Source organism: Eleutherodactylus coqui, chromosome 7, assembly GCF_035609145.1.
Source record: "Eleutherodactylus coqui strain aEleCoq1 chromosome 7, aEleCoq1.hap1, whole genome shotgun sequence".
Classification (NCBI taxonomy): Eukaryota; Metazoa; Chordata; class Amphibia; order Anura; family Eleutherodactylidae; genus Eleutherodactylus; species Eleutherodactylus coqui.
Genome location: NC_089843.1, coordinates 46,505,097 through 46,532,471, shown reverse-complemented (window position 1 = coordinate 46,532,471; position 27,375 = coordinate 46,505,097). Strand labels below are relative to the sequence as shown.

The window sequence follows — 27,375 nt, the reverse complement described above, 5'->3', positions numbered from 1 at the left end:
AACCCCAACACTCCTTCTTAGGGCTACATCTGACCGTGCGCATTATAGTTCTTGCTGGCTGGGAGCAGTAGTGAATCAATTTTTGTATTACGCATCTAGGCCTGTTCCCGGCCTGTCAGTAATAGCTTTCTCAGCCGAGTTCCTGGGCATGGTGAATCACAGCCGATTGCTGCAGGATTAGGAGAGAGGCAAGTTTCTGGGCTTCCCAGCTTCATATCACAATTTACGGGTACGCGTGGTAGACCTTTCTTACAAACAGAGCAGTGCGAGCAGGTCCTGTCGTGAATGGCAGAAAACACGTCCAGCAATGTATCGACCAATGTATCTAGTGGTTCAGCGGTTTCTGAAAATATACCCCCACTTGTCTGACATGCTCGGCAAGCTGCGCCGCGTCTGTGCGCACATTTGCGCAATTCCACCATGGATGCTGCCACCCTGAGGACCCTGCAACGTTGGTTTCAGCTGCCAGAGCACCAACTGATGTGTGACGTGCCCACACGCTGGAATTCTACGCTGCACATGTTGGCCAGGCTGTACGAGCAGCGTAGAGCAACAATGGAATACCAGCTGCAACATGGGTGGCGGAGTGGTAGCCAGCCTCCGCAATTCTTTACTGAGGAGTGGGTATGGATGGCAGATATCTGCCAGGTCCTATGAAACTTTGAGGAGTGTACCCAGATAGTGAGCGGCGATGCGGAAATCATTAGCGTTACCATCCCGCTGCTTTGCCTGCTGAGAAGCTCACTGCTAAGCATAAAGGCCGACGCTTTGCGGTTGGAACAGGAGACGGGGGATGACAGTATGTTGCTTGATAGCCAGACCACCCTCATGTCTATAACTCAGCGCGTTTTGGAGGAGGAGGACGGAGAAGAGACAGCTGGCCACATTGCAGAGGGTACCCATGCTGCTTGCCTCTCATCTGTTCAGCGTGTATGGGGGAGGAGGAGGATCCTGAAAGTCATCTTCCTAGTGAGAACAGCGATGTGTTGCATACAGGTACCCTGGCACACATGGCTGACTTCGTGTTAGGCTGCCTTTCCCATAACCCTCGCGTTAGACGCATTCTGGCCAACACGGATTACTGGGTGTACACCCTTCTCGACCCACGGTATAAGGAGAACCTTTCCACTCTGATTCCCGAAGAGTAAGGGGTCTGACAAAGACTTCCTATTGTATTGTTTTACCTGTCTGGTACAAATACACTGACTGACTAGGGCAGAAATGTGGGCCGAGGCCCTTAGCAGGGTGAAACTCTGACATGTTTGGGCACTCGGATTTCCTCATGTGTAATACGATGCTTGAATTCATTCGGGGAGAGCTGCCGGTGATTGGCTGACACCTCAGCCAATCACATTCAGCTCTTTCAGCAGTCGGGGATTTTAAATAGATCAGCACCACAGTGCAGGGAACAGCAGGAGAAGACGCGGCTGTGCTCCTGCAGCTGAAGAAAGGTGAGTATCTATTTTTTATTTTTTTTTTAAACCCCTTTTACTTGATTTTCAGGGAAGGGCTTAAAATCAATTGCTGGCAGCAGAATCCTCTACCGCAGTTGACATGTGTGACAGCTACGGTAGAGAATTGAAGAATTCCTCTGCTGCATCTACCACAGATTTGGAAGATGTAGCAGCAGGGAATTCCTTTAACATGCGGCAGATGTGTTCTTCATCCCCGCGGGGGACACAGCAGCGGCGGACAGGTAAGTAATTTTTTTACACTAAAATTTTTCTTTTTCAGGGAAGAGCTTATATGTAAAGCTCTTCCCTGAAAAACAATTCAGGGGTGCTGGCAGACCATTGTTTTCAATGGAGCCACCGGCAACAGCTGCGGCTCCATTCAAAACAATGTGTGCATCTACAAAGTATGGACATGTGCACACACCATAGGGAATGCATTGTTGCAAAGAGAAGCGTGTTTTTGTGCGTGCGTATGTACGCACAAAAACACGCTCGTGTGAACGTAACCTCAGTCAGTGAGTCAGTAAGTGAGTCAGTGAGGGCTTTCGTCTTTATATATATAGATCTTCTGCTCACTGAATGAAGTTGTCAAAAAGAGACAATAATTGTGATACTGAGAAGTAGAAGATGATTTGCATGTGATATTTGTGTATCTGCTCTAAGGGGCCGTTCCCCAGTGATTCCAGCTGTTATATAGGAGACATTGTACAGGTGACATCTCTATAGTCTGTGCTGTCACTCCAGAGACATAAAGATGGCTTCTCAGGGGCTTCTGCTGGGTGTCTTACTGATGTCTCTTCATGGTGAGAGTTACTGACACAGTGTAAAGTCCAGCAGCACAGATGTCATATTACAGCCATGATAGAAATACATTCATGTCTCCTCTTATTTCTCCTCAGGATCCAGTGCACAGATTGTACTGACCGTGTCTCCAGAATATACCGCTGTGTCCCCGGGAGATACCGCCATCATCTCATGTACATGCAGTTCCAGTGTAAGCAGTCGCAACTTACACTGGTACCAACAGAAATCGGGACAACCACCAAAGCTTCTTATCAGAAGTACAACCGTCCGACTACCAGGCATCCCAGACCGGTTTTCTGGATCCGGATCTGGAACTAATTACAAGTTAACAATCACAGGATTGACAAAAGACGATATAGCACATTATTACTGTCAGTAGACTAATAGCTTCCCTCTCACATAGTGATAGAGAGCCGTACAAAAACCTCCTTCCTCATTACTGGCAGAGAAGAATCATATTCCATATTACAGAGAAGGAGCTCAGATGAGACGTCTTCTGTGGTTTCACCTCTTCTCATGAACTGCTGCATCTCTTCTATTTTTAAAAATATAGTTGCCAACTTTTGAGAAGAGATATCAGAGAGATTCCAGAATGGTAACATAAAGCGACGACCGTGGCACGTCACAAATATTTTTCTTTAAGCTGCTCTATGTATGAAGGACACAACCCCAACATACAGATATGAAATAAAAGTTATGTATTTGATCTCTTTCTATGCTCCCTAAAATTAATGTAGACCCCAGATCAGACCCTCAAACTAAAAGGGACACCAGCACCCCTAAAAAAAACTCTTAAAAAATATAGACCAGATGAGATCAGACCCCCTCTTTACAGACCTGAGACTAGACCTCTCCTGTTTATGGACCAGACATTTATATGGACCCCAACATTGCCAGATCTCTATATAGAAAGGCAAAACTACCGTTTTACAGACCTCGGACCAGACATTCAGATACTCACCTCCCCCATTCCAGCACTTCCATCTGTCCCCAAGTACTTTTTGGCTGCTCATTAACCCCTTAGTGACCAGTTCATAGTGTTTTTACCTCCTAGCCAAGTGGGCTTAATCTCTGAGGAGGTAAAAACTTGCATCATGCGGATATAAAAGCTACGGACGTGATGGCTCCATGCTGGCGGTGCCCAGAGGTAGCTGATAACATGGAGCTTTCCTCCGGGGCCGCAGGGTCTTCCCTTCCCCAGCAATGCGATCAACGCTATCCGATAAATAGCGCCGATCGTATTTAAGTACAAAAAAGTTTTTGAAAAGTTAAAGATTCAGCTGCCTGTGGATTCATGGATCGGATCTTTGGGGGCAGCTAAGCATACTCAGCCTGGTTTTCCATGCTATGCCACGGTGATCTGGTCCTGCGGGACCAGATGCCGGCCTTCTGTGCATGCTCGCCAGGCAGCATTATGTCAGTCGCATGCACAGAAGGCCGGGAGTAGCGGCAAATTTTAAACCTAACTTTAGGAGCCGGGAGCCAGGAGCTGTCCCTGGGCCCCTGATCGCCGTTATCCAATGGATAAACAGCGGTCATGGAACAGTGAATAAAAAAGTTAAAGTTTCAACTAACCTCATGGATATCATCCATAAGAGGAGGTAAAATTACTCACCCCATCCTCCATGATCTCCGGCGGTGATCTACAGCTGCCCCGGGCTTCTGTGCATGTGCCGATGTGGCGCACGTGTGCAAATGGCCGGAGAGCCCGGAAAATTTTAAATTCCCCTGCACCCTGCTGTCAAGGATAGCCAAGAGCAGGGAGATGTCACCAGGGATCGCTGTAGGCGGTTCCTGGTCACATGATCACTGTTATCCATCGGATAACAGTGATCATGGAAAGTTAAAAGGTGTAAAAATGTAAGTTTCATCTCCGCTTACGGATCATATCTGTGAGGGGAGATGAAATTACATACCCAAAGTCCCCGAGCTTGCCCCCCAAGGAGGTTTTTATCCGCGGACCTTACCCCGGCTTCAGCACACGACCCGATAGCATAATGGCAGATGCATACGCAAAAGTCAAGGATTGCACAGGAAATTTAAAATCTCCCTGCTACTGGCAACAAAGTTGGCCAAGACCCTGGAGATGTCACTGGGGACCGTGGTATGTGGTTCCTACTCACGTGATCGCCGTTATCCAAGGGATAACGGCAATCATGTTAAAGTTTTTTAAAAAGTGGAAGATTCATCTCCATGCACCAATGCGATTGGTAAGAAGAAATGAAATGTATTATCAGAGGCCTCCACGTTTGAACCCCGACGTAATCATCCTCCATGGTCCATTCCGGCTTTTGTGCATGCGCCCACCAGCAAAATGATGTACACATGCGCAGGAGCCGGGGAGTCCAGGAAATTTTAAATCTCCTTACTCGCGGCGACCAACTGTCACTGAAAGCCTAGAGCAGTGATGGGTACCCTGTTGAGTGGTCCCCCGTCACATTATAGAAAGGTAGCGATCTACCATTAAGCTGGTCTCACATGACCGGATAGAAATTGCAGATTCTGGATGTGTTTGATCAGTGGTAATTCGTGGATCAATCAAATGCATTACACAATTCCGCTCAGAACGCAGCATGTTCTATTTTACTGCAGATATCCGCGATACAGAGCCATTGGGCTCTATGGTTGTGGACACAACCGTAGCCCATAAGTAACTACATTGTATGTGGGCTGCAGGTTACCGTGTCATCGTTAAGTGACGGTGGGGAAAATATAAACAAAAAAAGGTGTACTATGCATGATCGCCTGTGTGAGTACGCAGTTATGCACAGTACATTACGCAGCCGTACAAAGGGCCACGGCCCGGGCTCACAGCTGGTATCCACTGCAGGTCCTCCACAAGCAGATTCCACTTATGGTCGTGTGAGCCTGGCATTATTCAGATTTCCAATAACACAAAGCTATGAGTGATAGCTAACACAAGAGTAAAGAGAGAGGATTCAAAAGATCTAGAAAAATGTGAACATTTGGCAGCCATTAATAGAATGGTATTTAACAAGGAGAAATGTAAAGTCCCACAGCTGGGCAATAAAAATGAAAAAAAAAAACACATACAGAATGGGAGGAATTGGGCTAAGCAGCTGCACATGTGAAAAAGACTTGGGTATACTAATAGATCATAGACTGAACATGAGTCAACAATGTGATGCAGCAGCCAAAAAGGCAAATTCCGTGATGTATTAAGAGAAGCATAGAGTCTATATCACGTGAGGTATTTATCCCCCTCTAATCTTTCTTAGTCAAACCTGATTTGAGACACTGTGTCCAGTTCCGGGCACCTGAATTTAAAAAAGACATAGGCAAACTAGAGCAAGTTCAGAGAAAAGCTACTAGGGTGGTGAGTGGTCTGCGAATCATGTGCTATGAGGAACGGTTAAAGGATATGGGAATATTTAACTTGCAAAAAAGTAGGCTGAGAGAAGACTTTATAGCTGTAAACAAGCATTTTAAGGGCTGTCACAGTGCAGAGGGATCAGCCCTATTCTCATTTGCACAAGGAAAGACTAGAAGCAAGGGGATGAAACTGAAAGGGAGGAGACACAGGTATTAGAAAAAAACTTTCTGACAGTGAGGGTGATTAATGAGTGGAACAGGTTACCACCAGAGGTGATGAGTTCTCCTTTGATGGAAGTTTTCAAACAGAGCATGGGTAGACATCTGCGTGGAATGATAGTGCATTGAGCAGGGGGCTTGTATCTGATGATCGTGGAGGTTCATTCCATCTCTACCATTCTATGATTCTATGACAGACAGAAAATGAAGAAAGCCGCTAGACCGGGTACAGCAAGTCTATTACAGAATAACTTATTGTGATGATGTACATTAGATTTTAAAATGTTAGTCTGTGCCCGGAATTCCTCTTTAACTTTTCTCTTGCCTTAACATTTCCTGAGACATGTTGCGTGAGATAGTGTGTTCGAAAAAAGTAGGATTTCATGGTACTCTGTTGGGAGATGTATATGCAGCCAGTGTAAGGTTTTGCTAGAATGCAATGATAATGTATTGAGCTTGTATTGTAAGACAGAGGATAACTTTCTATAGTTCTAGAACGCTATCTTATGATTACAGGATGAGACTACACAGGTCTATATGTAGCCAGCATATAGTCTACGGAAACACATACTGTACATCTGCTTATGAGCTGCAGACAAAACTATGGGGAGAAATTTGTGAATCTAGACTTTACAAAGTTGCATCTTCTTTATTTTAGACATATTGGAATATTAAAAATGGTTAAAAGAGACTCCATATCCTATAATTATATGCGTGGAGTCACTTTAATTCAAGTGTTTCATTTATTGAAATTAATTTCCTAATGTACTAGAAGAAATCATCTCAACAGCAGATGGAGCTAAAAGACTGCTGGCACCAATATCCTCTCTTCTATTATCGCACGGCCGCTGCCAAACGTTGTAACCACATCTGTGCGATTAACAATAGTAAATAAGTATTTCACATTTTATCTTTAGTCAACATCTCCAACACGGTGTCGTCTTATTATCCCTAGAGGAATCAAGTCCTAGTATTTTTAAATATTCACCACTTCTAAGTATATCACCGGCCTTTTATTTACAGCGAGCTAGACTAGACCTAGGTGGGGAACAGTGGAAATGGTCAAGGATGTCACGGTGGCGCTGCTACTCCTTTCCATTAGGAAAGTGTGTTTCTGGTGGGGTTCTCCACAGGAGAAAAGGGCATTTGTTAAGTTCGTGACACCAGCCCACATATAGGACAAGGCCTGTGCCGGACAAAATAATATAATATAAAAATGAGAAAAGTAAAATAAAACATTTATTTCCCTGAAGTGTAGTGCGGTACCTCAGTGCAGATGGCAGATGGTAAGAAGGGACTCCAGGGGGCAGAATGAATGATGAAAACATTTATTGTTTTAGAATAACAGAAACCTTCAGCGTTCGTCAGTGCAAGTTTAGAATTACTTTACATTTCTTAGTACAATTCAGTGTTGCGTTTTGTTAAGATGCACTTCACATTCGACTTTACTCAAAGGTGGTATTAGCACATTTGCTGGTATGAAGCGCAGACTTCCTATCTGGACAACAAATGGGCTTTCTGACAGTAATTAAGCATGGGGCTTCTACCTATCCTCTATGCTTTGCCCTCCTGCTTTTCTCTCTCTAGCTTCTTCTATTCTCATGAGCATTGCGTTTCCCTTGTTCTTGGTGATATCAAGCTTAGTTTCAAGTGTATCTCAGTGGTTACTTTAGTCCTTGGCTGATTCTCTTCTACTCTTTGCAAACATTAGAAGCATTTTGAGTATATTACCGTTCCTGTCGATCTTTGCTGAAGTTTATCACTTAATCTCACTTCCTTCTCTCTGTATGAACTACATAATATTTGGGTACTTACATTTTCTCCTTCCCACCGCACTGGTTAGTAGCTTTACTCTTTCTCTGGAGCTCTGTCTAGCAGCCTCCTTCTTCCTTGCTCCTTTTTTATTTTGCTCCTCTCTAACAAAACTCATGTTTTCTTTCACTAACTCCTATCTACCAACCCGTGCGTAGAACCCTTCCACCTATCACAGACTGCCTATCTCCTGGCAAGCTGACTCATACCTTTAAGCTAGGCTGTACCTTGTAACACTAAAGTGTGGTCAACCAACAGCAAGTTCACATATGAAAGTGACATATACAACAATAACACCACCTCAGAGTCCATAGGTTATTTTATGGAGTGTACAACTCCTGTACACTACACACATATCTCAGTATCTTTGACTTATTCTTTGCCTCTATGACTGCTCCCACTCTTTCAATATTAAGCAGGCTTGGCACAACTACATGGACTCTCAGAATCTCTTTTGATGGTTAACACTCACAGTCTTTACAGTGCAAGTCTCTCTCTTTGATTAATTACTTTTACAGGACCTACATTCTCCACTTTTGATCATTAGTCTAGACATTCCACTTAACTCTGACCTCACACTTTCTTGTGCACTACACAATAATGACTTGCATGTTGCACATCACCTTCTATACCTAAACAGGAACCATCCTGCGGGCATGACATGTCCTACCATTCATCCATCAGACATGTCCCACCTAGTGCTGCACACCTTCTAATGGCCAGGTCTGGGTTCTAGACCCCACATACAACATCCACGGGGGCCACAACACAGACTGTCACATATATCCATCTGCATTGTTACTCAGAGTTACTAGTAGTTTATATTACTTTCCTGGGTAAACAGTAGCTGTACTTCCCTAAATTATCAGTAGTGTCCTACATGATCTCTACAATTACATCCTAGTGACTATAGCATTTATCCCACTACTCGAGGGGAACTTTTTCCATCAGACATTGATGGTTTTCAAGTAACAAATGAGATTTTTTATATGATCTTCTGAGCACCAAACCAAAAGTGCAATGGGGGTAATTATAACTATATGATCTTCTGCACAATTGCGTTTTTCAATTGCGTGTTTTTTTCACGCGATTGTCAATGGGACTTTCTAATGTTAAAAACGCATCACACAAAAATTGCAAAGCACAAACTTGCGATGCGTTTTTAACATTAGAAAGTCCCATAGACAATCGCGTGAAGGAAACGCAGCGATATCGCAGCGTTAAAAAAAAATGCAAGTGGGTGGGAGCCCTAACAGTTTATTGAGAAAAAAAACTGTTAGCGTTAGTTCAAGTGTTGCAGTGAGAATTCCTAATGTAGGAACGAACACTGCTGGAATCTATGAAGAAAACAGACGGTATTTGTAACCTGTAATATTATCAGTGTGATGTCAAACTGGATGTTATGATGACCTCTAGTGTCTAGCCTGTATAATTGCATTAAGTCATTGTCTCCTATGAAGTATCCTTCAATTAGTTTTTTGCTGGTCACATGATCAAGGTCCTGGAGCTGAACACCATATACCAGACATTTATAGTCAGCCGGAGGTAGTAGTGGTGCAGTAAGCTGTATGTGAGTGGATATGAGCTCTCAGAGCTGTTCCTTGTTTGGAAACATAGGACTGCAGAAAAAGTTGTAGCGCTTGGGACTGTGGCCTGCAGTGAGAGGAGCTGTCAGTACAAGAGACAACAGTGGAGCTTGTATAACCAGGGAATCACTGCTATAAGAGAAAGAAGCCATGTTGTAAGGACTGCTGGGAACCCTGTATATGAAGCAGTACTCGACTTTGAGTATTGTAGGTTGGATGAATGCAGCTACCAACTGTAACTAGAGACCGGTCTCTCAGGCAGTATTAGAGTGTGCACACGCAGGACTAACGGGACTCAAATGGTAGCACTAACCATATGTACCACTGCAATTGTGCTAGGAGGAATCAGCTGTTAGGTTAAACCCACCACACAACTTGGAGAGTCTAAAAAAAGAGTTAAAAAGTCTACAATAATGAAGGCAAGAAATTAAGAGATATCTAATTTGGGACATTTCATTAATTAGTAACTCATGTTGCTATTCAAAGGATTATTGAGCTGTCTAGTTATGCAGTCTAAGGTGAAATTGCTATAACTGTTCTTGTGTATTCCGATACTAAGTTCTGACAAAAATTACATGATCTTAAGATAGATCTGTGCACATATTTGGTATTTCAGCCGCACTTAAGCGGTGCTGCTGATTACAGACACCTGATTGGCTCTTCGGCACCACGTGACTACACTGTGTGCACGCGGATTGCCCTAAGCAGCCGTGCACTACACACTACAGTTAAGCAGCCGTGCACTACACACTACAGTTAAGCAGCCGTGCACTACACACTACAGTTAAGCAGCCGTGCACTACACTTCACTTAAGGAGCCGTGCACAGACCCCACTTTGGAGATGTGCACGAATGCTACTTTACGAGACCCGCGGGGGGTTAGGGTTACGGGTTAGGTTTAGGGTTAGGGTTAGCATGGCTCATCATGCATGGCTGCTTAAGTGTAGTGTGTAGTGCACGGCTGCTTAAGGCAATCCACGTGCACGCAGTGTAGTCACGTGGTGCCGAAGAGCCAATCAGGTGGCTCTAATCAGCAGCACCGCTTAAGTGCGGCTGAAATACCAAATATGCGATCTGTGCAGCTTTGGTAAGCAAGGCTTTACTAAACCTATTGCTTCATAGCTGCTTACTCTTGAGCAATAAGTATAGCCAGCTGTTTGTTTTTTGCTTCCCCGCTCTCTGTCGTATCTTGGTGCCTGATGCATCTAACCCATGGCTGCTTCAGCAAAGGACTTGTTTTTCTAGGTTTTATTTGTTTCTCTATTTCTCTCCTAATATCTTCAATATGTAAATGCAAATCACATAGAGACGGTCTTAAATGAAGTGTAATGCTATATATTATATGATGGGTGATACATAATGTATTATACACTAAATATATTCTCCTCCCCGGAATGTACTAAACAAGGAGGACATAGAAAGTGATCAGGAGGAATTCCACCATAGAAAGAGTTCCCTCCTTATTAGAGCTCTTCTATCTGATCTTCTGCTCACTGAATGAAGTTGTCATAAAGAGACAATAACTGTGATACTGAGAAGTAGAAGATGATTTGCATGTGATATTTGTGTATCTGCTCTCAGGGGCCGTTCCCCAGTGATTCCAGCTGTTATATAGGAGACATTGTACAGGTGACATCTCTATAGTCTGTGCTGTCACTCCAGAGATATAAAGATGGCTTCTCAGGGGCTTCTGCTGGGTGTCTTACTGATGTCTCTTCATGGTGAGAGTTACTGACACAGTGTAAAGTCCAGCAGCACAGATGTCATATTACAGCCATGATAGAAATACATTCATGTCTCCTCTTATTTCTCCTCAGGATCCTGTGCAGAGATTGTACTGACCGTGTCTCCAGAATATACCGCTGTGTCCCCGGGAGATACCGCCATCATCTCATGTACATGCAGTTCCAGTGTATCCCCCAGCTACTTACACTGGTACCAACATAAATCAGGACAATCACCAAAGCTTCTTATCAGAAGTACAAGCACCCGACAACCAGGAGTCCCAGCGCGGTTCTCTGGATCCGGATCTAGAACTAATTACAAGTTAACAATCACAGGATTGACAGCAGACGATGCCGCACATTATTACTGTCAGCAGAGTGCTAGCTATCCTGTCACACAGTGATACAGAGCCGTACAAAAACCTCCTTCCTCATTTACTGGCAGAGAAGAATCATATTCTATATTATAGTGAAGGAGCTCAGATGAGACGTCTTCTGTGGTTTCACCTCTTCTTATCCACATCTGTGTCTTGTTTATTGTTCTTCAAACATAATTGTCACCTTTTTTTTACAGCTCAGCACACAGAAGATGCTTTATAGTGTGGGGGATATTGCAGCTGCTAACAGTGTATATGGCAGTAGAAGAACTGCTCTGCAGGTTGGGGAGATGTAGAGTCTGCAGAGCATTCAGTGCTTGGCTGCTGCTCAGTTTAGTCTAGTTGTGGTTTTCTGTGAACTAAAATCCCAAAACAGGGAAAACCCCAAATATATTCTCTGTTTTTGGTATCACAAATCCCTCCACGTTCTGCGTCTGGCATATAAGAGTGCTGCACACTAGAGATGAGCGAGCACACTCGTCCGAGCTTGCTACTCAATTGAATATTAGAGTACTTGAGATGCTCATTACTCGAGACGAACACCACGCGTTACTCGAGTCAATTGCATTTACTTCCCCGCATGTTTAGCGCCATTTTCTAGCCAATAAACATGCGGGGAAGGCATTACCACTTCCTGCTGTGACGTGCCAGCCCTCTGCCCGGCAACAGCAGCGAGTGGCTGGCGGGATCAGGGGACCACCGAGTACTTAAACTGGTCCCGCCCGCGGCTCGCCTCAGACACATGCTGGCAGAGGTTAGGGAAAGTGCTGCTGCTAATACAGGGACAGTGTTAGCGTAAGATCCTGTCTTAAAGAACCCCAACGGTTCTTCTTACGGCTACTCTTCATAGTGTGCATTACTGTTGTGGCTGGCTGGGAGCAGTAGTGCACCTATTTATTTTTTTAAGCATCTAGGGCTGTGCAGGCCATTTCAGCTATAACGTTCTGTGTGTGCAGTGCATTACACAGAGTTTAGGGACAGAGCGGCTGAGATAGGGAAAGTTTTACCGTAGGGATCCTCTCTACAAGAACCCCAACGCTCCTTTTTAGGGCTACTTCTCACCGTGTGCATTATAGTTGTGGCTGGCTGGGAGCAGTAGTGCACACTTTTTTCTATTACGCATTTAGGCCTGTTTCCAGCCTTTCAGGTATAGTGTTCTCAGTCTGCAGTGCATTACACCAAGGTCTCACCGTGAAACAAAAATCTAATATTTCCTAGGCTACTGCAAACCATTTCAGTTGTACTGTACTCAGTCTGCAGTGCATGCCACAGAGCTTAGGGACAAAGCTGTTGAGATAGGAAAAGTTTTATCGTAGGGATCTTCTCTACCAGAACGCCAACGGTCCTTTTTAGGGCTACTTCTCACCGTGTTCATTATAGTTGTGGCTGGCTGGGAGCAGTAGTGCACCCTTTTTTATTACGCATCTAGGCCTGTTCCCAGCCTTTCAGTTATAGCGTTCTCAGTCTGCAGTGCTGTACATCCAGCTCTGACCATGAAACAGAAATCTAATATTTCATAGGTACTGCAAACCATTTCAGTTATAGCGTTTTATGTCTGCAGTGCTTTAGACAGAGGTCTCACTGCTAAACAGTGCTGTAATATTTCCTGGGCCACTGCAAACTATTTTAGTTATACTGTTCTATCTCTGCAGTGCATTAGACAGAAGTCTCACCGCGAAACAGTACTGTAATATTTCCTGGGCCACTGCAAAGCATTTCAGCTCTGCCGCTGTGCAGAGCATCTCACAATACCCTTTCCTTGGTGGGGTTGAGATAGCCGCAGTTACCAGCACTATCCACTGGCTTTAGAGTCTTCTCCCACTCCACACAGCCTCTATTATCTACAAGTCTCTGCAAGCAGTAAATTACCCCTAGGTATCAGCGCAAGACAGCGGGTTAATTTTTTCTAGTCACCGCATAGAGCCTCCGCTATCTACAAGTCTCTGTGTGCGGTGAATTAGCCACAGTTGTCAGTGCTGTACAGTGGGGTAATTTATTCTGGCCCTGCTCTATTCTTAATCCGCCATAATGAGGAGTAGGGGTAAGGGTCAAGGACGTTGACGCGGGTGTCCAAGTGAGAGTGTGGGCACAGGCCGAGTTCCTGGGCGTGGTGAATCACAGCCGGCTGCTGAGGGATTAGGAGAGAGGCAAGTTTCTGGGCTCCCCAGCTTCATATCACAATTTACGGGTCAGCGAGGTAGACCTTTATTACAAACAGAGCAGTGCGAGCAGGTCCTGGCGTAGATGGCAGAAAACGCGTCCAGCAATGTATCGACCACCCAGTCTTCTATGCAGTCCACTACTCCCGGCCTAGGGACTGCAACTCTGAATCCTCTGGCTGCTCCTCTTTCCTCCCAGTCTCCTCACTCCATGAAAATAACATATTCTAAGCAGGCAGACTCCCAGGAACTGTTCTAGGGTCCCTGCCATGAATGCGAAAAACTGGTTCCTCTCTCACCTGAGGAGTTTGTCGTGACCGATGCCCAACCTTTAGTAAGTTACCGGTGTCCAGGTGATGAGGCTATCGACTTCCGACAACTGTCTCAAGAGTTTTTTGTGGATGAGGATGATGAGACACAGTTGTCTGTCAGTGAGGTAGTAGTAAGGGCAGTAAGTCCGAGGGAGGAATGCATAGAGGATTCGGAGGAAGAGCTGCTGGACGATGAGGTTACTGATCCCACCTGGCTTGCTGAGGACAGGGCTTCAGAGGGGGAGGCAACTGCAGCAGCAGGACAGGTTGGAAGTGGCAGTAGAGTGTCCAGGGGTAGAGGCAGGGTGAGAGTGAATAATCTCCCATCTGTTTCCCAAAGCACCCCCTCGCGACAAGCCTCCGTGCAGAGGGCTAGGTGTTCAAAGATGTGGATGTTTTTTAGTAAGAGCGCAGACGACCGACGAACTGTGGTGTGCAACCTGTGTCGCACCAAGGTCAGCCGGGGAGGCATCACTACCAGCCTCACCACTACTAGCATGCGCAGGCATATGATGGCCAAGCAGGGCGAAGGCCATACACCGCCTCCGGTTAACACAACACTGCCTCTTTCCCTGCACCACAACCTGCCACACAGATTCAATTCCCCTCCCAGGACGCAGGTATGAGCGCCTCAGGCCTGCACCCACACCCTCACCTCCACGGTCCTCCATTCCATGCAGCAATGTCTCTCAGTGCAGCGTTCAGCTGTCGCTAACACAAGCGTTGGAGCAAAAGCGGAAATACGCGCCATACACCCGCACGCACTAGCTTTAAACGTGCACATTACCAAATTAATCAGCCTGGAGATGCTGCCGTACAGGCTTGTGGAAACGGAGGCTTTCAAAAACATGATGGCGGTGGCGGTCCCACGTTACTCGGTCCTCAGTCGCCACTATTTTTCCCGGTGTGCCATCCCCGCCCTACACCAGCACATCTCCCACAACATAAATCGTGCCCTCACCAATGCGGTCACTAGGAAGGTCCACTTAACCACGGACACGAGGACAAGTACCGGCGGGCAGGGATCCTATGTCTCCCTGATGGCACATTGGGTGAACTTGATGGAGGCTGGGATCGAGTCAGAGCCTGGTACCGCCACGTCCTACCCACACCCATAATAGCGGGTCCTACCTCAGTGCTGGTATCTGCGGTATTTTATGCCACCTCTTCCAAAACCCCCCTCCTCCTCCTCCGCCATCTCTCCATTAAGAAGTGTGAGCACGTCGCCAGCAGTCGGTAGCGCACGGCGCAGCGGAAAAGCGGTGGACAAGCATCAGCAAGCCATGCTTAAAACTAATCAGCTTAAGTTACAAGAGGCACATGGCCCCCAAGCTGTTGCAGGGTCTGACTGAGCATACCGACCTCTGGCTTTCGCCGCTGATCCTCCAACCAGGCATGGTTGTGTGTGACAACGGCCGTAACATGGTGGCGGTTCTGCAGCTTGTCAGCGTCACACATCTTCAATCTGGTGGTTCAGCGGTTTCTGAAAAACTACCCCAACTTCTCTGACCTGCTCGGCAAGGTGTGTCGCGTCTGCGCACATTTCCGCAAGTCCACCACAGATGCTGCGACACTGAGGACCCTGCAACGTCGGTTTCAGCTGCCAGAGCACCGACTGATGTGCGACGTGCCCACATACTGGAATTCTACGCTGCACATGTTGGCCAGGTTGTACGAGCAGCGTAGAGCAATAGTGGGATACCAGCTGCAACATGGGCAGCGGAGTGGTAGTCAGCCTCCGCAATTCTTTACTGAGGAGTGGGCCTGGATGGCAGACATCTGCCAGGTCCTCGTAAATTTTGAGCAGTCTACCCAAATGGTGAGCGGCGATACGGCCATCATTAGCGTTACCATCCCGCTGCTTGGCCTGCTGAGAAGTTCGCTGCAAAGCATGAAGGCTGACGCTTTGTGGTTGGAACAGGAGACTGGGGATGACAGTATGTCACTTGATAGCCTGACCACCCTCATGTCTATATCTCAGCGTGTTTTGGAGTAGCAGGGGGAAGAGATTGCTGGCCACACTGCAGAGGGTAACCATGCTGCTTGCCTCTCATCTGTTCAGCGTGTATGGACTGAAGAGGAGAAGGAGGATTCTGAAAGTCGTCCTCCTAGTGAGGACAGCGATGTGTTGCATACTAGGACCCTGGCACACAAGGCTGACTTCATGTTAGGCTGCCTTTCCCGTGACCCTCACGTTAGACGCATTCTGGCCAACACGGATTACTGGGTGTACACTCTTCTCGACCCATGGTATAAGGAGAACCTTTCTACTCTCATTCCCGAAGAGGAAAGGGGTCTGAGAGTGATGCAATACCACAGGGCCCTGGTGGAAAAAGTGATGCTAAAGTTCCCATCTGACAGCGCTAGTGGCAGAAGACACAGTTCCGAGGGCCAAGTAGCATGGGAGGCGCGGGGATCAGGCAGCATGCCCAGCGCAGGCCTGGGAACACTCTCCTATGCGTTTGCCAGTTTTTTGGCTCCCCAGCAAGACTGTGTCACCACTCCCCAGTCAAGGCTGAGTCGGAGGGAGTACTGTAAAAAGATGGTGAGGGAGTACATAGCCGATCATACCACCGTCCTCCGTGATGCCTCTGCTCCATACAACTATTGGGTCTCAAAGCAGGACACGTGGCACGAAATCCACATAATGCTGGGCACATGTGAGGCGGTAATTAAACATCTGCCGCCTGGTGTTAATGTTCCTGTGAGCAAAGGGACGCAGAACATGATTAGACAGGCTAAATACCTCATTCACCACAAAGACAAATGGGGCTTCTGGACCTGACGAGCCAGGAAGGGTCTCAGGGCGCAGGCACAGAAAGCTGCTCGTCCCCCAGCCGCCTACCCATTCTGGAAGCTCTGAAAATGCGAGCATCCTCAGCGCTCCCAAAAGACTGAATATCAACCAGCACGAATCGATAAGAGAAAAAAACATTAGTTAAATAAAGGTTTCCTGCGCTCGCAGAGCCCACTTATCCCACAGATAGCACAATGCATGTACTTTCAAGTGGAGGTGACTTACTTTGGAGGAGGGGGTTATGATATCCACTATTCCCCCTCCTATTTCCAATATGATCCACAAAGAATTTTCCTCAATCAGGAGATGTTTTTTCTTCTTTATTTTGTTTAAGTTGTTTGTTTACAATCCAAGTAAAACAATGGCAACGCGTTTCGGTACTACCGTGTTTGCCCGAAAATAAGACAGTGTCTTATATTAATTTTTGTTCAAAAAGGTTTAACTTTTTTACATGTATAGCTGCCTGGACACTATTTAAATTGACTTTTTAAATTAACTGTTAGCAGGGCTTAATTTTGGAGTAGGGCTTATATTTCAAGCATCCTCAAAAAGCCTGAAAAATCATTTTGCATCCTCAAAAATTCTGGAAAAACCTGATGTGTCTTATTTTCAGGGTATGTTGTATTTTCAGGGAAACAGGGTAAGTACCCTTATCAAGCCATATACACATATAAAAACAATACATATATATAGAGGTTCACCTGCTGGTAGATCCGGTGTCACTCATTCAAACTACCGTAATGAGGGGGGAGATGACGCGCCATCATGTGATATGAAGTTGCGCTCCACAATGAAACGCACACGTTTAAGCAATGCCGTTTCCAAAGAAACAGGATGACGCACAGACGTAATGACGCTCCCAGTGACTATGGGTACCACGCAATGGATGTAATGACGTATACACCAACGTGATGACGTATCTAACGTCACACGCGCCGATAGTTAACCACTCCCCCTAATTACGGTAGTTAGAATGAGCAACACCGGATCTACCAGCAGGTAAACCTCTATATATATGTATTGTTTTTACATGTGTATATGGCTTGATAAGGGTACTTAGTACCGAAACGCGTTGCCATTGTTTTACTTGGATTGTAAACAAGCAACTTAAACGAAATAAAGAAGAAAAAACATCTCCTGATTGAGGAAAATTCTTTGTGGATCATATTGGAAATAGGAGGGGGAATAGTGGATATCATAACCCCCTCTTCCAAAGTAAGTCACCTCCACTTGAAAGTACATGCATTGTGCTATCTGTGGGATAAGTGGGTTCTGCGAGCGCAGGAAACCTTTATTAAACTAATGTTTTTTTCTCTCATCGTGTATGGAGGTGCATCAATTGTGGCGAACCTCTGAAAATTCCGGCAGCTCTCCCCTTTAAAAGTGGATAACATTGGACACAGAACCACAGAGACTCATACTGAGGTGAGATGACTGGTAGTTTTAGATACCAGTGGGGATGAGCGAGCGTACTCGGAAAAGCACTACTCGCTCGAGTAATGTGCTTTATCCGAGTATCGCTGTGCTCGTCCCTGAAGATTCGGGTGCCGGCACGGAGCGGGGAGCTGCAGGGGAGAGCGGGGAGGAACGGAGGTAAGATCTTTCTCTCCCGCCTGCTCTCCCCTGCTCCCCGCTGCGACTCACCTGTCAGCCTCAGCGGCACCCGAATCTTCAGGGACGAGCACAGCGATACTCGGATAAAGCACATTACTCGAGCGAGTAGTGCTTTTCCGAGTATGCTCGCTCATCCCTAGATACCAGCAGTCTGTACCAGGTGAGATTTAATTTTTGATCTTTATTCTTTATCATTTGTTGGTTTTTGAAATCCATTTTTTCTCTGGCGCTTCCTCAATATTATCATTATAAGCACGAACCGATAGTCACTGTCAGCAACAGCAAGGAGGACCACCGAAAAGAATTGCCTATAGTTCAAATACTGAGACCCTGAGTTAGGTGTACTTCCTGTCCAGCACCCCAATGCAGTTCGGAAACTGTGCAGCATCCATAAAACCTGCAGGGACGTCCATCCAATCTTGAAGAGAGGGCGGAGCCATCACCAAAGCTACAAGATGCTGCCAAATGACGTTGCAGGTCTCCCTGATGATTCCACCAATGGTAGAGCGGCAAACCCAGAAAGTCAAATGCAGCGAAGCAAAGGAATTCCCAGTAGCCAGAAATCTGGTGGAAGAGAAGATAAAGAAGAGATCTTACAATGAAGATACAAACCTTGCAGCATAAACTGACACAAACATGGGGAAGCATCAATAACACCATTATACATGGGACTATATTTGTCTGGGCCAAAAAGAAAATTGTTCACAGACACACTTAGCCAACAACACCGACTATATGTTTGTTGTTCTGGATTTAAAGTTCCCAAAGAATAAATGCTGGCTCCAGGGGATTTCTGGTTCCTGATTGGTCTACCACACAGTACTGCCTCAGGTTGTAAAGGAAAAAGTTGGAAGCTTTTGTCATTTCCATGGCAATTGGTGACCAAAGAAAATATTACATCCACCAAATTAACTAACATCTTACAAATGCTGGCAAGAATGAAATTTTAAGGAATTTAGGCCAGGAAGCGCAACCAAATTTACCCATTGTGCAAACAAATCATCATTTAAATAAAACATAAGGTGATCAGAGTTATGCCTTCATTTGTCTTCTCACGTGCTGAGAACGAATACACATTATTATGAGCCGGTCAGCTTTATTAAAAGTGCCTGATAGTCCAAAAAACGCAGGCAGGCGGGCTGGGTTTAGCAAATCAAAGTCCATAAAAACTTTAGCCAACCATATACGTAGAATACCACTTTCCACTGACGAACAAAAAACATTGCACGATTTTCAAAGAAATTATTGCTTGGGTGCTAATTTAGTGTGCATACTTCACTGTCTCACTCAAAGAGCATGATTGTGAAAAACATACTTGGGCCTACATGAAGTGTTTAAACCCCCTCCCCCCCCCCCCCCCCTCCCCAAAAGGTTTCTAAGCCTTGTGCCTGCATTAACACGGGTTCCTTTGGGAAGGAGGGGGGGACAGCGCAGATAAAAGGCCCTTGCCACAAGTGTGCATTAATGCCTGTAAAAAGGGAACCTTAACAGCTAAACATTTGCCTTTTAATTAGAGAAAAGCCAAGCCATATGTGCCATGGCCATGAAGCCTGTGATGGTGTTTCAGGTACAGGTGTTAGGTTTGCTAATTTGCAGGGAAATTAAAGACGCAAATTAACCAAACATGTCTTGTCAAAGATACAAAGCCTACACAGGGAAGGGATAAAACATAAATACATACATTATGTGACCTACAGACAGATGATAACTTACCGCAGAGTTACTAGGAGTCTTACCTCAGCACAGACACACTCACGCATGTTGGTATCTCTGTGGGTAATCCTGGAACGCACCATCTCCAGAAGTTCATCGAACATCATGACCGACAAAAGGTGATGTCTTGTCCGGGTAAGCCAAGACTTGTCTGGGTAATGCCTCAGGTCTGCGTAAAGGAAGTAAAACTGCCCAATACATTCACGCTGCAATACCATCGGATGCACCCAGTACCTCTTGGTCCTCCTCCTAAACGAAAGCCTACATACACGCAACATAAACCAGCCAAAGAAAATATCATCTTGCGACAACATGTCTCCAAGTCTAGTAACGTCTTGCACATCCAGGTCGAACCAGAAGCAGAATGAAGCAGACGCCTCATTACCCCCAATTTATAACACCTTGTAGTGGGCTGGACCAGGAACAGAGGCACGAGGATAAATCTCCAGACGCTCAAAGATTAATGCACATTTAGCTGCACATTCTGTATTTATGTGGCGGAGAAACGCTCCTAGGTGCGTTTTTTTCTGCGTGACCGCAGCATGCGTCATGCAAATAATTTTTACGCATGCATATTGCGCACACAAATTTGCACGTTAAAACGCCCGTCTGACTGAGCCCTTATGGTAGTGACATTAGCAAATAAAGCAAAATTCATTATACCATGTTACGGGGATTATGTATGTGGACGGGTGGGATTTTTCTTCCTGGTCAGCTTTAGAGTACGTTACCAGGGGATGGAAATGCTGTGGAATGTCTACAGCTGAAAATTCCACAGTAAATGCTGTAGCATTTCTGAATTCTGCCTGTAGCACCCAAGAGTGGAAGGAAGCACTGGAATGGGCAGAGGTAAGTATGTGTGGCATGCTGGAGATTTGCCGGCTTAGGTGTGACTGTCAATGTATCAAAATGTTTTCCTTATATTTATTCATCAAGATCTTCATTAAGAAAAAATGTAACAAAGTCACATGACTTCAAATTTTCTTTATATATTTTGGTATATAGTTTGGTAGATGAAACGACGCCTTTAAAAATATAGCTTGTTCTGCAGAAAAACAAGATATCATGCATCCATAGTATGTTAATGGAAAAGTAAAAAAGGTATGCTCTGTGAAAGACATTAATGAGCTGCATGATATAGATACTGGGCTGGGGTTCGACCAAGGAACGGAAAGAATTTTAGAGTATGTTATTTGCAATGGAAAGGTGGCGTGTATTAGAATGTTGTCTATTCTCCTGTATAGGGAGTGTGGGGCTGAGAAATGTGTAAAATCTTTGGTAGTGGGGTAGGTTTCCCTCCAAGAATCAACTGGTGCTGGGCGAAAATTACTCAAAAATTATGTGATATGGTGTGCTGGGGAGGCTGCAAAGGTGTCTGTGGAGTTATGGCGTTTTTGTCCAGGCCCAGGTCTAAGATGTAATTTGAGTCCCCGCACAATATGACCATCCACTGCATGTTTGCCTCCACTAGATCAAACAATTTTGTAAGGAAATGAATTTGCCTGGAATTCGAGGTATAATACTAAACAATGGTTACCGGGACATCTTGGATTATACCCATAAGTAATAGATAGTGGACTTCGGGGTCAGAGAGAGTTGATGTGTGGGTAAATGGGACAGACCGGCCAAAACATATTGTGACTCCTTTTGTTTTGGATGAAGGTGTTGCTGAAAAAAAAGTGGGGTAGTGAGTGGAGAGGTAGCATGGGGAGGAATTAGTGGAGAAGTGGGTTTCCTGTAGGCATATGATATTGGCATGAACCCTTTTATAATAACAGAAAGCTTTGGATCGTTTATTGGAGGAATTATAGCCCTGCACATTGTGCAAGATAATTTTTAATGTCCTAGGGCGTTATATAAGATGTTATAAAAATTGGTTAAACGGGGTCCCAGCCCCATAAGAGAGAGCAATGGGAAGAAGGGGTAGGAGGGCTGTATAGAACTATGGTGCGGTGGTCATACATTTTTAGGATAATATCAAGAGATGAGCAAGTATACTCGCTAAAGGCAATTGCTCAAGCGAGCATTGCCTTTAGCGAGTATCTCCCCGCTTGAGACGGAAGGTTCGGGTGCCAGGGCGGGGGAGCGGTGAGTAGGGGCAGTCAGCAGGAGGGAGTGGGGGGAAGAGAGGGAGAGAGAGATCTCCCCTCCGTTCCGCCCCGCTCTCCCCCGCAGCTCCCTGCCGGCACCCGAACCTTACGTCTCGAGCGGGGAGATACTCGCTAAAGGCAATGCTCGCTCGAGCAATTGCCTTTAGCGAGTATAGTCGCTCATCTGTAATAATATCCTTTGGTGGGCCCCCGGCCTTGTGGGCTCTTAATGCTCTTTGGACTCTATCCATCTCCAGCCTTTCTATGGGAATATTGGAGCATAATTATTACAATAGGACCATCACAGTGGATTGAAGATCTTAAATGGATTCTGTGAGGCCTCTGTTTTCAGCATCTTCCCACTTGTCATGAAGGATTAAATTTTCCATGTGAAGCTGCTTCACTTCTTTTTTATGGGACTCAAGAACCGTTGTTGCGTTATCCATATGGTCTCCAATGCTGCTGTACGGTAACCCAGGTTTCGGATTTCTTAGGTGAGCTTGGACATGATGTCGCTAGAAATTTGTGATAATTAATTTTGCCTCATTAACTGGATTTGGGGCAAGAGTGAGTCAAAGAGAGAGGTTCCAGTTGTCTCCAACTCATTAGGATGTGCTGAAGTGGAATCTAAGGAAGGTATTGGGCCTTCTGTTGATGAGCGGGAAAATTAATCTGAGGTGGCTAGTGTTGGTATTAGTTTTGATGATCTTTTGGTTGCTGAGCGAGATGGATTTTTTTCCCCTGTTTTCGGCTGGATTGGACTCATAATAACAATAACTTATTCAATGAGGTAGCAAGATATAAGGTTGGGATAGAAATTGGAATCTCCTCAGGTTGATGTCCTTTGTAGGCACTTAGAGCGGATAAGGCTACATTAGGGCCTTGTGGTCACATATGTTGCCCACTGCGTATTTATGGGCAAAAGGGGAAGAATGTCAGCATCAAAACACATGGAGGATTATTGGCACTGGAAGTGTTGCGTAAGAGTCTACTCGCTGAATATAGGCAATGATCCAGGGGCGTCTGTGTAAGTATAGTAAAATGAAAACAAAGGTTTGGTATCGTGTTAGCCAGTGAAGCAAAATGTGATTGTTCTCAGTAAGAGAATCCACGTAATCTTGTAGATATCATATGTTATAATGGCTAACAAAAATACTTGATGTAATAATAGCGAGCTTCCGAACCAACGCAGGGTTCTTCTTCAGGCTTAAATGGATTGGATCTGAAGAGGCATGGATATTTATACACACTTATAACATACATACTTATGACAAGGCACAGACATGGATGGGATTGGTTTGCAATTAAAATGAATACTAATCAATAAAAGACAGAAAATAAACCAGCGCTCCGGTGTTTCGGAAGGTGACTATCAAAGGATACTGTGATATATGTTGAAATTGCAGTTATGCAGTAGTACATATAACTTACTTTACAGGGGTGCTTATGGTAAAGCACCCCTGGATCCAAGATAACAGGCAGAATTCAATAAATATACATGAATCTTTAATTGCGACGCGTTTCGGCCGTAATCTCGGCCTTTTTCAGGCCTTTTTTTTGCATAACCGCAATTTCAACATATATCACAGTATCCTTTGATAGTCAGTCACCTTCCAAAACACCAGAGCGCTGGTTTATTTTCTGTCTTTTATTGATTTGTTTTCTATCCTGTGGTGTGCTTTTTCCATCTCTGGGAGCAACCAAGACGATCTCTTCAAGATGTCCTTGGTGACCGGTGACAGGAAGCTTCATTTTCAGCATTGATTGATGTGCCATCTTGGATCTTGACGCACGGGCACCCATTCCACGGGCCCGGCGTCACGGGGTGAGTCATCTCTTCACATCATCATTTCTTGTTTTACATGCATACATAGACATTTTGAGTATATCCTCTCATTTTCCATCCATTGCTTGGAGCGCTACCCATTATATTTTAAAAGGAATACTGCAACAGAAACATAAACATTTCTAACTAGTCACTGGTAAGAAAGTAAAAGTTTTATGGTCCCTGAATTACTGTTGGGGGGAAGAGGGGGAGGGGTCCACCAGGCCAGCAGTCTTATCTGTGGTATAGATGTTTCATACTTCCCAGTCACCCTTAAATCCTTGTGAATAATTTAGCTCTATTCCATTTTAGCCTGAAGAAGAACCTGAGACATTTGCAAGCTCACTATTACATTATGTATTTTTGTTAGCTATTAAAAGATATCATGTCTACAAGATTACTTGGTTTCTCTTGCTGGGAACAATCTCATTTTGTAATTATAGTACAGTGGTGGCGAACCAATGGCACGCGTGGGTGAGGCGGCATGCAGAGTCCTCCCTGCTGGCATGCCCCACCTTTGGCCGCTTATAATTATCGCTTGGGCTGCTGTGTGTGTGTGTGTGGGGGGGTCACCATTACCGCTGGGGCCACTGTGGGGTGGGGGTTCACCATTACCACTGGGGCCGCTGTGTGTGTGTGGGGGGGTGTACTATTATCGCTGGGGCCGCTGTGGGGGGGTCACCATTATTACTGGGGCTGCTGTGAGGGGGGGGGGTCACTATTACTACTGGGGTATGTTTACACATTGCGGAAATGCTGCAGAATGTCCTCAGCGGAAATTTTCATGGCAAATTCTGCAGCATGTCCACCTCCAAAAATCTGTTAAAATCCACACCCTGTCTATTTTGAAGCGGCCCTGTTCTTTTTATAATGACGGAGGTAAAAATCATACGTTGTGATAAGCCCCGCCCTCTGATGTGTTGGCACTTTGTGATAAATAAGTGGGTTTTGGGTTGCAGTTTGGGCACTCGGTCTCTAAAAGGTTCGCCATCACTGGTATAGTATACTACACTGCAGTATGTAAGTGACCACTAGGTGGCAGTAGAGTATAATTTGTCTGAATGGTGTTGAATAGGACTGATCATTTTCAGAGATCTGTGCGATAGGGTCCCTTCTGCTTTTGGATAATTACTAGCAGGTCACGGAAAGGATAGGAGGAGCCACAATTTAGATGACCTTTAGGAAGGCTGGTAGGTGGAATACTTTGGCTATCTGTCCGGGGTTTCAGTGAGACAGTAAGGGGGTAGTTGCATACTGTTCTATTATATGTTGAAGGAAAGTGTCTCGCTGATCTAAACTACTGCTGGTCTGTAGAAGAAGTAATAAAACCAACACTATAAGTTTTACATTCATCCAGATGTATTGGTTTCCTAATTTTCCTATCTCCTTTTATAGTAGAAGCTTTCTCTGGCTGTATGGATACAAAGACACTCCTTTATTCATTAGGTGAACGTCCGCGCTGATTACAGAATGTACAATGTCATCCTTTCTACAGATTATGATGCAATATGGCTGCGCTAGATGGGAATTTAGGGGCTCAGATTGGAAGGTTTAATGGATGTTACATTATATATGAGTGATGTGTTCCCGGATCCCGATGTCATTCTTCTTCACATTGAGGGCAATGGTATTGGGACGATGGGAAGTATTGACTTTGCTTTTCAGCTGAAAAAGAGTTTTGGCGCCATGTACTTCTGGGTACTTACCTTGTGTCTTCTAAGATTGTGCACAGGCTGATTTCATTGGCCGGTTCCGATCTTAGGTATTTGGGATGCTTCCAGAAGCAGGCTAATCGCCTTATGGCTCAGTTTATGTGTTTAGTTTTGGGACGATCCTTTTGGCACATGGACCTTGGGGGAGGAGTGCCAAGCTTTTATTTTGATGCTTGATTCTATTTGTCAGCCACTGGCCTTGTCATCTTTATTGTGGATCTCAATGGTGTGGTAGAATTAGCGATAGGGGTAGGTGGAGCCCATGGGGTCACGTTTTAGTTGGGTCACCCACCTGGGGAGTGGACAGTTGGATGAAGAAGTATCAGTTTGAGCTAATGACTGGATAATATTTTTTAAGCATTCACTTATTCACTGTTAATTTATCTACTAGTTTATGTTAATTTTTAATAAAGGCGGCCATGGCAGGAATTACCCCACTAATCCATGGTGTTCAGGTGTATTTCTTACATAATTGCTCAGTATATACTTATTTAGCTATTATCTTATTATAGGAGAGTGTAAGATCAGGCAGTTCTGTGGTGGAAACATATAATATATATTACCATATACAATGTGTATAAATACCTGTGTTATTTCCTCACTGAACAGCGGGATATTACAGTCTGGGGGATTTGCATATTTGCTGTTTTACATAATCCCTCAGACTATTTCCCTGTAGACTTCATGTGATATAAATAAGAGCTGAACCCAATGATCTGTGTCTGTGAGCCTCCAGAACAATGAAGATGCTTTCCCTGAGATCTCTGCTCTGTGTGCTGTATCTTTACATACAAGGTAATGTCCAGGGAGGTTTATACTATGTGGGATAGATGGGAATACATAGAACATCCCTGTATACATGTAGGAAGAGGAGAATGATCACATTTATATCACTGATTGTCACCATTATCTCTTCTCTTTCTGCTCCTAGTTTCCTATGGAGAGATTACACTGACTCAGACTCCAGAATATATGTCGGTGTCACCCGGAGACACAGCCAGATTCTCATGTAAATGTAGTAAAAGTGTCTATTACAGTGAAAATAAAAAAGACCGTATAAACTGATACCAACAGAAACGTGGAAAGCCTCCTAAACTTCTCATCTATTATGCAAACACTCGAGAATCTGGGATCCCAGAGAGGTTCAGTGGATCCGGATCTGGAACCGATTTCACTCTCACAATCACAGGAGTGATAAAAGACGATGTAGGCTATTATTACTGTCAGCAGTTTGCTCAGTGGCCTCTCACACGGTGATACAGAGCCGTACAAAAACCTCCTTTCTCATTTTCTGTTCTTGCTCAGATACTGAATACACAGAAGTCATTCACACCTGCGTTGGGGGTTTCAGTCATAATTCTGTCTGTCGGTTCTATATTTGGAGCAGAGACATGAAATGTAACTGTCAGATTCGTGATAGTTTGTGCTCCTGGGGCTTGTGGTGCTGTGCACTTTCAGGAGCACATCTCTGCAGGTGGGGTTAATTTGGCTGGCTGATTGTGTGGATTGCTCCAGCCAGCCTATCATCTGGGGATTTGTGCCTAGAAATACCAGCTCCTCTTGTTAGAGGGTACTGGTTATTGCACTTTTACATCTCCTAACTAAGCTCAAGTGACAGGATACAAATTTCACTGAGCAGAGGGGTCTAAATAATAAACCAAGCCCTTCACAGAAAGAAGACTACTCCCTAAAAACTAATTTTATTGGTAAAGGTAAAAAAGGGGCTACAATACAACACACATACACAGCTAAGGGCACACAATATGACGGTTCAACTTTTGGATATATGAAAAGAAAAGTACACCTGCTCAACAAGAGTACGCAATAAAGGTGGATCTTAAAGGG

General features: G+C 45.0%; 1 gene segment (V, D, J or C); it reads left to right on the top strand.

The window, feature by feature from the left end:
* Nucleotides 1-2,208: 2,208 nt before the first annotated feature.
* LOC136573497 (immunoglobulin kappa variable 3-20-like) lies at nt 2,209-2,637 on the top strand. The segment is given in 2 exon segments: nt 2,209-2,257; nt 2,354-2,637. Coding segments are annotated over 2 exon segments (333 nt in total).
* Nucleotides 2,638-27,375: the final 24,738 nt, after the last annotated feature.